The sequence below is a fragment of the Hyalella azteca genome, unplaced genomic scaffold (genome assembly GCF_000764305.2).
Source record: "Hyalella azteca isolate HAZT.00-mixed unplaced genomic scaffold, Hazt_2.0.2 contig15338, whole genome shotgun sequence".
NCBI lineage: Eukaryota > Metazoa > Arthropoda > Malacostraca > Amphipoda > Hyalellidae > Hyalella > Hyalella azteca.
Window position 1 is genome coordinate 37,065 of NW_025945194.1, and position 12,381 is coordinate 49,445.

Sequence of the window (12,381 nt, forward strand, 5' to 3'; positions counted from 1 at the left end):
CTCGAACTCACAACTCACTGCTACAATTCTGCTGTGCTTAACCGCCCGGCCTCCTCGCCGATTCTGACCAGAAACTGGCGCGCAGAGCTATGGGATCGAACCCGCAACTCACTGCTCTAATCTATGTACCCTGAAATTTAACCACTGGTAAAGAAACCGTGGTAAAGTAAAACGTGGTAAAGGGAACAGTAAAAATTCCCGCCTTCTGATCTGCTAGAATAGCCAAGACATTTTGTCTTCAATGTCAGTTTCAGAAAGGTACAGTGAAAAAGATACTTTAAAAAATATTTTGAAATAAGTTTTAAACATCATGTATCAGCTATAGGCCAGACTAAGCCATATCTTGAGTGTAAACACTTTATTATTTGGCAAATTATTTATTATTATTTATTATTTGGGAAATTATGGGAAAAATTATTTATTATTTGGGAAATTATGGGAAAAATTATTTATTATTTGGGAAAGACGTGCAGCTGACGAAGGACGTGCAGCTGACGAAGGACGTGCAGCTGACGAAGGACGGGCAGCTGACGAAGGACGTGCANGGGTTAAGGCCTCAGCTGTTAAGGCCTCAGCTGTCACTAAGGCATCAAGGGCTAAGGCCTGTCACTATAAGGCAAGGTTTGCTTAATTAAATAATATTATTTTTCTTAACAAACAGATTCGTTAATAAAATATTTTATATCGGTAACCGAAGCTCTTTAGAAGAGATTTTTGCCGGCAATATACGTTAAATATTAATTATACATTTAAAATTCAGTCTTCATACGTGAATTTTTCTCAATATAAAATTATTTCACGTTATATATATATATCATTATATAATAATGATGGTAGTTGCTATCACCATTATAACAATGATATCTATTACAATAACAATTGTAACTGGACTAAAAGACAAAAAAAAAGATTGTGCCTACAATAGAGCTGGAACATATAACAAACAGCGTTAAAAACTAACTAAAAATAAAACATATTAAATTACAACACTAAATATATAACAAACAGCTTTAAAATAAACTAAAAATTAAATATATTAAATTACAACACTGAACTATACATACGGCGTCTTCATTAAATGCCCGTCTTAAGAGTCCGGTCCCCAGGCTTAAGAGTCCGGTCCCCAGTCTTACGAGTCCGGTCCAACAATCTGTGTTTACTAGTAAACAATCTGTGTTTACTAGTAAACAATCTGTGTTTACTAGTAAACAATCTGTGTTTACTAGTAAACAATCTGTGTATACTAGTAAACAATCTGTGTTAAACCGACTAAGAAGTCGACGGTATGTCCTAGGGTCACCCAATGGTTGCCCAACGGTCGGTCGGACAAGGGTCGCCCAACGGTAGCCTTAGGGTCGCCCAAGGCTCGGCGGGGCGGCACCTGGGCGACTCATTCCCTACTCTGACTTTTAACATAACTTTTTCCCCCTTATTCTTACCCCACTTATTCACCTCTTCAAATCAAAATATTATTTTTAAAGTTCGTTATTTTTAGCGCATTTTCTCATTTATGGAAAAAAATGCACTATTGTGGTCGTCATGTGCGTCCATCTGTCCGTCCGTCCGTCTGTCTTTCCGTCCGTCCGATCGTCTGTCTGTCCGTCCGTCTGTCCGTCCGTCCGTCCGTGACTTCACGTTTTCGTCGACGAGAAAAAGCGCGCTCTGTCACTCACTGCATTGAGTACTGAGTTATTTTTTTTTTTGTATTTTGTTGTTATATAAAAAATTTGTACAGCAGTAATAACCGTTAGTATGGAAATATTTACATTACTGTTGAAGTACAAAGCTTTTTAAATATTACATTTGTGATCGTCACGCGTTGTTTGAGATAACTGTATAGATATCGGACAATATGTATTTTATATCGGGCACGATTAATGGGTATACGAGTCCACATATTATATTTTGATATTAAATGTAATCGTTACAGCTATTACATCAGTATCACATTTCCTATCGTAAAAGATAGAGTTTTTGCACACGAAGAAGATTTCATGTTTTTTTCGTCACTACACAAACAAAACATAGGTCAAAAGTGAATTTAAAAAATCAACATCAACGGTGTCACACTAATATCGATTAATGCCGGCTTAAAGAGATCAAAAGATGTCTGTAAAGAGTCTTTTCCGAAAAAAACTCCAGTATTTAAAAGAGTCCATAGACAATGGTATCGTTGCGGCAAAAATTCATAAAATTTCGTAAACTTTTGTTCAAATTTTGATGCACTTTTCGCACTCTTAAAAGGCTCACTGAACTGAATAATCCATTTAAGGTCGTAAAAAAGACTAAGGAGTGTTTTCTATAAGGGATCCTTAAGAGTACAGTTCAGTGAGCCTTATAAGTCTCACTGAACTGTACTCTTAAGGATCCCTTAGCAAACACCCTCTTGGTCGTTTCTTATGGCCTAAAATAGAATATTCATAACAAAATGAAATTTAGTTTCAGAACAAAGAAACGTAGGTTCGTTTTGGTGACTCGAAACTGTAACGTTTCTTTATTATTGATTGTCACGTGTTGTTGCGACGTTGCCACGTGTTGCGGCGTTGCGTGTTGTTGCAGCGTTGCCAAGTGTTGTTGTTGCGGCGTTGCCACGTGTTGTTGCGGCGTTGCCACGTGTTGTTGCGGCGTTGCCAAGTGTTGCTGCGGCGTTGCCACGTGTTGAGACGTTGCCACATGTTACCGCGGCGTTGCCACGTGTTGTTGCGGCGTTGCCACGTGTTGTTGCAGAGTTGCCACATGTTGCTGCGGCGTTGCCACGTGTTGCTGCGGCGTTGCCACGAGTTACCGCGGCGTTGCCACGTGGTGCGGCGTTGCCAAGTGTTGTTGCAGCGTTGCCAAGTCTCCTGGTCGCTAAGATGTCTTCCCGTTCTCATCGGTCTCCGACTGAAAAACAATTAATTAATTAATAATTTAGCCGCCATTTCAGCCATCACGAGTTGCTATCAAGTGGTAGACTCTTGAAAAATGACTGAGAGCTTCAGCACCTGTTTTGGTCAAGTGAGTCAGCAAATCAGAAGTGTGGCCAGCTCCGGCATTACCCTAACAAAATTCGGGGTATGCTTCAGCCTCCGCCCCAGAGTTGCTATGTTCGCGTTAGTTATTCTGGGTCACTTGGCCAACTGATCGCAATCAGCGACTAGTCAGAACCTCCTTGCCGACTTTATGGTCTCTTGAGAGTAGGGCAAGAGTTGGCAGAATAAGTACCAGGCGCTTGTAGCTGTCTGATTCGGGGACCGGAATGTAGACCAAAAAGCGGACATAGAGAAGCTGATTTACGTTCGGTCCGAGTCCACCCGCCACCACCCCAACCACCCTCCGAACACCACCCGCCACCCACCACGGTGTTTATGAGGTTCTCCTGCGCGAGCGCCGCGCGGCTGGCGGCGGCCGACGTGGCCCTCAGCCGCCGGCGCTCCCCGACGCTCGTGCTGCTCTTCGCTGCGGAGGCAAAAAGTGAGATAAAGTTGAGGTTTAAGTGTTGAAATATTTAGTAAAAGCGTTGAATAATAGGTTACAATATTGATTAAACATGCAATGATTAAATGGTAATTAAATGTTTAACTAGGAACTAAATGGGGGTGAGAGGGAACATTATGGCGGTGAGAGGGAACAAGATGGCGGGAATGAGAAACAAGATGGCGACATGTGAAACAAGATGGCACTGAGGAAAACATTACGGTGGCAATGAAAACAAGATGGCGGTAATGAGGAACAAGATGGCGTTAAGGAAAACACGATGACTCTAAGGAAAACATTATGGCGGCAAGGAAAACAATATGGTGGCAAGTAAAACAAGATGATGGCAATGAGGAACAAGATGGCGACATGTCAACAAGATGGCGCTAAGTAAAATATTATAACGGCAAGGAAAACAATATGGCGGTAAGTAAAATATTAAGGCGGCCAGGAAAACAATATGGAGGTACGGAAAACAAGATGGCGGTAATGAGAAACAAGATGGCGGTCGAGCCAAATATATAAGATGGAGGATCTGGCTCCCACTGGCGGTACGGAAAACAAGATGGCGGCAAAGAAAACAAGATGGCGGAAATGAAAACAAGATGGCGGCAAAGAAAACAAGATGGCGGCAATGAGAAACAAGATGGCGGCCGAGCCAAGCAAATAAGAAAGAGGATCTGGCTCCCACCTCTCGCCCCCGACACCTTGCGGGAGGCGGCGGAGCTGATCCTGCTGACGAGGCCGCCGATGAAGGACCGCCGCCGCCGGGGGGTGGGGGGCACCGACCCGATCTTCTCCACGTCACTGGCGACGTACTGGAGGGGGGAGGGGGGAGGGGTGAGGTGACATAGAGGGAGGGGGGAGGGGGAGAGGGGGTGATACAGCAACATGAAAGATAAGTGTTGAATATGAACCAAGACGTTGAACCATATTTTATTTGTTATTATATTATTTATTTTTTATTTAAATCATATTTTGTTGAACCATATTTTATTTCCCATTGAGGAAATAAAATAATTTCTATTGTTACTCATACTACAAATAAATATTTACAGGTAACTAAATATTTCATCGTCATCGTTAATTTATATCGTGAATGTCACCTTGTATACACCAATGTATATACGTACGAGCGTATATACATTCAGAATGTATATACGAGTGTAATCACTAATTATTAATATATTAGATCGTCTCTCTAGACATGCTAGACACGCTATAGACACGCTATTCATGCTGGGGTCTAACCTTCATTGGGGTCGAAGCGACGGTCTTGAGGTCGCTGGGCACGGTCTAGGGGTTGGGGTTAATAAGGGTTATGAGGTTAGTAGGATTAACAGGGTTAATGGGATTAAAGGTGGTAATCAGGACAATATATAGGGTTAGTAGGGTTAACAAAATTTGCAGGGTTAATGGGATTAATGATGATGGTATTCGCGACAAAGTAGAGGGTTAATAGGGTTTTGTTGACCATAGTAAGGAGGGTTAACAAATGCGAGGTTTAACAGGTTGGAGCATGAAAGGCTCCAACCTGTTAAACCTCGTTAGAGAGGCTCCGTAGGGTTAAACCGTTAGAGGTTAGAGGCTCCGTAGGGTTAAACCATATAGGGTTAAATGGTGAGTAGGGCTAATAGGCAGGGTTTAGATGCTTGTACACATAGCCAGTACAAATAGTAGTACTCAGTAAAGGTGCTATTAGTTATTAGAGACGGTTAATATTTGGAAGTTCTAATGGCCGCCACTACTGGCCTGCGTACAAATCACATTTACACGTAATGGTAAAGCACAGAAATGTACATCCCATAACAATGGGGTAATGACATCATTTTATAGCTCCAAAGCAATGGAACCAAGCCATTATAACACTTAATAAATACCTCCCCCTCCTCCCCCCCTCACCTTGATGGGGGTGGAGCCCACGGTTGTGATGCCCCCCGTGACGGTCTCCACCTCCCCCTCCTCCCCCTCCTCCTGGATGGGGTCCAGGATCTCCTGCTGGTGCTCCGGTATTTGCAGGTTGGCCGTTGACCCTGGAAAATGCGAGGACCCTTTAACCCCAAGAGGCATGAGGACTCCTAGAGACACGTGGACCCTTAAACCCCAACGGCATGGGGACCCCTAGAGGCATGAGGACCTCTAGAGGCATGAGGAGCCCTTAGAGGCACGTGGACCCTTTAACCCCAGCAGCATGAGGACTCCTAGAGGCACGTGGACCCCTAGAGGCATGAGGACCCTTAATTAGAGGCACATGGACCCTTTAATCCTAGCGGCATGAGGACCTCTAGAGGCACATGGACCCTTTAACCCCAGCAACACGCGAACCCTGAATGGTTTATCGAATCTTGCGTCTGAATACTTGCGTACAAATTAAATTTTTGTTTAATTGATTGTCGCTGATTGAGTTTCAATCAGCGACAGCGCAGCAGAATTCTTCCCGACCTGGTCTTCACCCCTACAAAAAATCGGGTACCGCCCAGGAGTCGCTACACACTCGGCTTAGAGTTATTCTGGGTCTGCTCGGCCACCCGGTCAGCTTCTGGTCAGAGTCTACTTTCCGACTTTACAGTGTCATGAAAGTATGACATGCATGTGTGTCCTGAGAGCGAGAAAAGCTGCTTAGAGGCTGTAAAGCAAGCCCGGTTGAAGCAGATATTAGCGGCTGATTATCGTGCTCCCCGAGTATTGGGCGCACTTCATGCAGAATCGGGCCAGCATCTAAATATTGTTTGGGACACGGCCAAACCTTAATGTGGCCAGACTTTCCCACGGCCGAACATCCACACGACTGAACTAACTCTCGCCAAACGAACTTATGCCAAAAGAAATAAATATACCAAATTTCAACGCGCCGGAATATATAATTATGACATTTCTTAATATTTCCAGCTTATATTACTGTTCATTATTAACCCTTTGCCGCCTGACACGAGTAACCAGAGCAATATTGTCACGCGCCTACTTCCCAAAAAGGATACGTTCTAGTGAGCGCAAAATGACTTGCACTGATGGTTGCCGCCACGTACGACAACTTTAAGATGTTCTCTGTTGCGTACAAACGTCCTCAGGTTGCCTAACTCAATAGTTTACGTATAATTTAAGCTGAAACATTTGTTACCTGAGAGTTTGTTAGTCAATAGCTTACTTTTAATTCAAGCTGAAAGTTATGTTTCCGGGGAGTGACACACGGCAGTAGAGGGTTAAGTTCGCAAAAAATCTCGGCGACCTTGATTGGAATTGGGCGGCCTATTCCTATGCCACTGGGGTGACCTTGATTGGAATTGGGCGGCCTACTCCTATGCCACTGGGGCGACCTTGATTGGAATTGGGCGGCCTATTCCTATGCCACTGGGGTGACCTTGATTGGAATTTTGCGGCCTACTCCTATGCCACTGGGGCGACCTTGATTGGAATTGGGCGGCCTATTCCTATGCCACTGGGGTGACCTTGATTGGAACGAAAATTTTGACAGGGTACGGCGGTAGAAGGTTAATATCCCCGAAGCTATAGAGACCCAAGCAAGCCTCACCCTGGCTGGGCAAGGTGCGGTAGTGCTCGGTGGCGACCGTGTATGGTAGCGCTGCTGGTACCACCTCCTCGAAGTACATGTCCTTTATGAGCTCAGGATGGTCCTCGTGCATCTCGTCTACGATCAGGTAGGATACCTACGAGTAGATTGACAAGTAGAGTGAAGTAGGATACCTGTGAGTAGAGGGACAAGTAGGATCCCTGCGAGTAGAGTGGTAAGTATCGTGAAGTAGGATACCTGCGAGTAGATAGATATTGATAAGTCCAGCCAGGTATAGGATGTCTGAGAGTACAGGCGAGTAGATTGAGAACTACGGTAATGTATAGGATAACTTTCAGGAGGTTGGCATGTACTGTCTGGTGTCATAAGTTCAGTAAAATATGTAAATCGGCGTGTCCTGCAGGTATAACATAGCACCATATCAACACCTCCTTAGCAACATAGCAATCGTCAGTTATGGAAAGATCGGGTTCCAAAGGCCGGATCCCTTGTGAATCAAGTCATGAAAAATTCAAGAATCGGCAACAGGCCATGGAATAGAAGTGCCGACACTTCTATGCTATTCTATATCAACACCTCCTTAACAACATAGCACCATATCAACACATCCTGCAGGTATAATAACATAGCACCATATCAACACTTCCTGCAGAACAAAACATCAACACTCACGACAATGTTGCGGTCAATGAGGGCGTTGATCTCGAAGTCGTCATCGTCTTCACCGAAGGGGTTGATGAGTGACTCCGCCACCTTCAGCCACCCCATGTAGAAGAAGAACTGCAGGATGGTGAACCAGGGGATGTAGAGGTCCACGGTGTTTCCGTCGTAGTTCTGGGAAGGATCTAAGAACTGCCGTCCTACGATCGTTGCCACGAAGAAGGTGTATACCGACAGCGTCACGACCTGCGCATAACGACCCAATCAGAATTTACCCTAACAAAATTTAGAGTCGCCCCAGCTTCTGGTTTAGAGTCGCCCCAGCTTCTGGCACTGTAAATCAGAAGCTGCCGCGTCTTAATATATTTAGAGTCGCCCCAGCTTCTGGTTTAAAGTCGCCCCAGCTTCTGGTAATCCAAATCAGAAGCTGCCGCGTCTGTAAATTTTCACTGGGTAACAACATTTAGAGTCGCCCCAGCTTCTGGTAATCCAAATCAGAAGCTGCTGCGTCTGAAAATTTTTCACTGGGTAGATCCGCATCAGCTTCTGATTCCTCGAAACAGAAGCTGCTAGGCCTTTGAATTTTGTTAGGGGAGGTAATGGCGGACATAAAGGGCGTGTCATCGGATGTTAGAGTCACCGGACATAAAGGGAGTGTCACCGGATGTTAGAGTCACCGGACATAAAGGGAGTGCCACCGGATGTTAGAGTCACCGGACATAAAGGGAGTGTCACCGGATGTTAGTGTCACTCTAATGGACACTACCAGTACCAGTAGGCTGATGGACAGTACCAGTACCTGGGTGTACACGAGGGGTACGCTGATGGAGTCGTAGCTGAGGAGGCGGCCACACCCCCTACGGAAGTTATTGAGCTCGTCCATGATGGTCAAGTACCTATACCAGTACCAGTAGGCTGATGGACAGTACCAGTACCAGTTAGAGTCACCGCTGATGGTAATCCGGTGACACACGCCCTTTATGTCCGGTGACTCTAACATCCGGTGACACGCCCTTTATGTTACATCTTGTGTACCTACCTGGGTGTACACAAGAGGTACGCTGATGGAGTCATAGCTGAGGAGGCGGCCACAGCCCCTACGGAAGTTATTGAGCTCGTCCATGATGGTCTTGACCGCGAAGTCGTCCCGTATCCTGCCCTCCTTGCGCGCCTTGGACACCAGCGCCCCCGCCCAGATCAGGGGCATCCAGTACTTGGAGTAGGACGTCTTGGCGTTCAGGATCTGGAAGATCATGTGCTCCTGCTCCTTCAGGAGACCTGATGGGAGGTAGGATGTATAGGATACGTTAGAGGATACGTTGAGGGTGTGTAGGAGACGTTGGAGTATAGGACGTCTTGGCGTTCAGGATCTGGAAGATCATGTGCTGCTGCTCCGTCAGGAGACCTGGTGAGGGGTAGGATGTGTAGGATACGTTAGAGGATACGTTACGGGTGTGTAGGAGACGTTATAGGATACGTATGGGATGTGTAGGATACGTTAGAGTAGGACGTCTTGGCGTTCAGGATCTGGAAGATCATGTGCTCCTGCTCCGTCAGGAGACCTGATGGGTGTACACAAGAGGTACGCTGATGGACAGTACCAGTAGGCTGATGGACAGTACCAGTACCTGGGTGTACACAAGAGGTACGCTGATGGAGTCATAGCTGAGGAGGCGGCCACAGCCCCTACGGAAGTTATTGAGCTCGTCCATGATGGTCTTGACCGCGAAGTCGTCCCGTATCCTGCCCTCCTTGCGCGCCTTGGACACCAGCGCCCCCGCCCAGATCAGGGGCATCCAGTACTTGGAGTAGGACGTCTTGGCGTTCAGGATCTGGAAGATCATGTGTTCCTGCTCCGTCAGGAGACCTGGAGGGGGTGGGATGTGTAGGAGATTTTAAAGGATATGATACAGGATATGTAACAGAACACGTTACAGGAGGCTACCTGAACGTTTTGAAACACCTGGGTGTTTAGGTTTGGGCTCGATTGCACGGGGAGGGTTTGAAACACCCAAGTGTTTCAACACCAAAGTGTTTCAAAACAGGGGGCCTTTTTCGCCCAGATCAAGGGCATCCAGTACTTGGAGTAGGACGTCTTGGCGTTCAGGATCTGGAAGATCATGTGCTCCTGCTCCGTCAGGAGACCTGCGGGGTAGGATGTGTAGGAGACGTTATAGGATACGTTAAGGATGTGTAGGAGACGTTAGAGGATACGTTAAGGGTGTGTAGGATACGTTAGAGGATACGTATGGGGTATGTAGGAGACGTTAGAGTAGGACGTCTTGGCGTTCAGGATCTGGAAGATCATGTGCTCCTGCTTCGTCAGGAGACCTGGTGGGGGTGGGATGTATAGGATACGTTAGAGGATACGTATGGGATGTGTAGGATACGTTAGAGTAGGACGTCTTGGCGTTCAGGATCTGGAAGATCATGTGCTCCTGCTCCGTCAGGAGACCTGCGGGGGGGGTAGTAGGATTTTACAGGATACGTTANAGGATACGTATGGGATGTGTAGGATACGTTAGAGTAGGACGTCTTGGCGTTCAGGATCTGGAAGATCATGTGCTCCTGCTCCGTCAGGAGACCTGCGGGGGGGGTAGTAGGATTTTACAGGATACGTTACTGGAGGTCTAGGGGATAGGATGTGTAGGAGACGATTGAGGATACGTTACAGGAGAACTGGAGGGGGTAGGATGTGTAGGAGACGATTGTGGATACGTTACAGGAGGTCTGGGGGGTAGGATGTGAAGGAGACGTTATAGGATACGTATGGGATGTGTAGGATACGTTAGAGTAGGACGTCTTGGCGTTCAGGATCTGGAAGATCATGTGCTCCTGCTCCGTCAGGAGACCTGGGGGGGGGTAGTAGGATTTTACAGGATACGTTACTGGAGGTCTAGGGGATAGGATACGTATGGGATGTGTAGGATACGTTAGAGTAGGACGTCTTGGCGTTCAGGATCTGGAAGATCATGTGCTCCTGCTCCGTCAGGAGACCTGGTGGGTAGGATGTGTAGGATACGTTAGAGGATATGTTACGGATGTGTAGGATACGTTAGAGGATACGTTAAGGATGTGTAGGAGACGTTATAGGATACGGTACAGGATATGTAAGAAAACTCGTTACAGGAGGCCTGGAGGGGGTAGGATGTGTAGGACATGTTATAGGATACGTTACAGGAGGCCTGGAGGGGGTGGGATGTATAGGATACGTTAGAGTAGGACGTCTTGGCGTTCAGGATCTGGAAGATCATGTGCTCCTGCTCCGTCAGGAGACCTGGTGGGGGTAGGATGTGTAGGATACGTTAAAGGATATGATACAGGATATGTAACAGAACACGTTACAGGAGGCTTTCGTGTTCTAACGTTGAAACACTTAGGTGTTTCAAAATCGCAAATTTTGAAACACCTGAACGTTTTTGAAACACCTGGGTGTTTCGGTTTGGGCTCGATTGCACGGGGAGGATTTGAAACACCCAAGTGTTTCAAAACTGGGGATCTTTTTCTCTCAGTGATAGGGTGTGTAGGATACGTTAGAGTAGGACGTCTTGGCGTTCAGGATCTGGAAGATCATGTGCTCCTGCTCCATCAGGAGACCTGTGGGGGGGGGTAGGATGTGTAGGATACGTTATAGGATACGTTAAGGATGTGTAGGAGACGTACGTTATAGGAAACGTATGGGATGTGTAGGATACGTTAGAGTAGGACGTCTTGGCGTTCAGGATGTGGAAGATCATGTGCTCCTGCTCCGTCAGGAGACCTGAGGGTAGGATGTGTAGGAAACGTTATAGGATACGTTACGGGACACGTTACAGGAGGCCTGGGGGTAGGATTTGTAGGATGATTCCTTATAGGACACCTTACATAAGGGTTAGAGCAATAGGATGTGTAGGATAAGTTACACTACACGCTACAGGATACGTAGCAGAACACGTTTTAGGAGGCTTAGAACAATAGGATGTGTAGGACACGTTACAGGATACATAAAATAATATAACAGTATAAAATACTATTATATAATAAAATAATATAATAGCACCCTATTAAAGCATTACTAACGCATGACTCACCCATCTCGACGAGGTGGTCCATGGTGGGGAACCTCTTCTTGATGGGGGGGCTGATCATGCTCATGGTGATGGCGAAGGTGAGGTTCACGTAGCGCAGCACCGTGCGTCTGATGACGCGCGCCTTCTCGTTCTGGTGATTATTATTTTTGCAATATTATTGAATATTATTCATTATTATTGAAAATATTATTGGGGAAAATAGAATTTTTTCCACTGCAAATTATGAATTTAGAAATAAAAAATAAGTATTTTCGACAGATTTGCCTTTTTTCAGTGGATTTGGCCGTTTTCGCTTTCCTTCACGAGCGCCTTCTCGTTCTGAGTGATTATTATTTGAATATTATTGAATTCTGAGTATTATTGGGGTAAATATTGAATATTATTGCAAATATTATTGGGGAAAATTTAATTTTTCCACTGAAAGGTGTGAATTTGCTGAAAATTGTTAAATATTGGCATGATTTGCCTTTATTCAGTGGATTTGGCCGTTTCTTTTGTCGCCATATAAACTGTTTCTCTTTCAGTAAAAATTACATATTTACTTCTAAGCATATTTAATTTTGGCCAGATTTGCCTTTCTCGGTGGATTTGGCCGTTTTTGTTTGCCGCCATCGGGCAACCTGCAGGCAGCAGCGTACGTCACAGCTCAGTGCCTCAGTGGCTGTC

At 45.7% G+C, this 12,381-nt stretch overlaps 1 protein-coding gene across 1 annotated transcript; it reads right to left on the reverse strand.

Moving 5' to 3' along the window:
- Positions 1-2,593: 2,593 nt before the first annotated feature.
- LOC108670834 (bestrophin-2) lies at positions 2,594-11,845 on the reverse strand (the record flags this gene model as incomplete). Its single annotated transcript, XM_047884373.1, has 9 exons — positions 2,594-2,883; positions 3,338-3,438; positions 4,148-4,274; positions 4,708-4,752; positions 5,359-5,489; positions 6,986-7,121; positions 7,658-7,891; positions 9,274-9,512; positions 11,716-11,845. Coding segments are annotated over 9 exons (1,176 nt in total), but the record flags the coding sequence as incomplete, so codon positions are not given.
- Between the last annotated feature and the right edge of the window lie 536 nt (positions 11,846-12,381).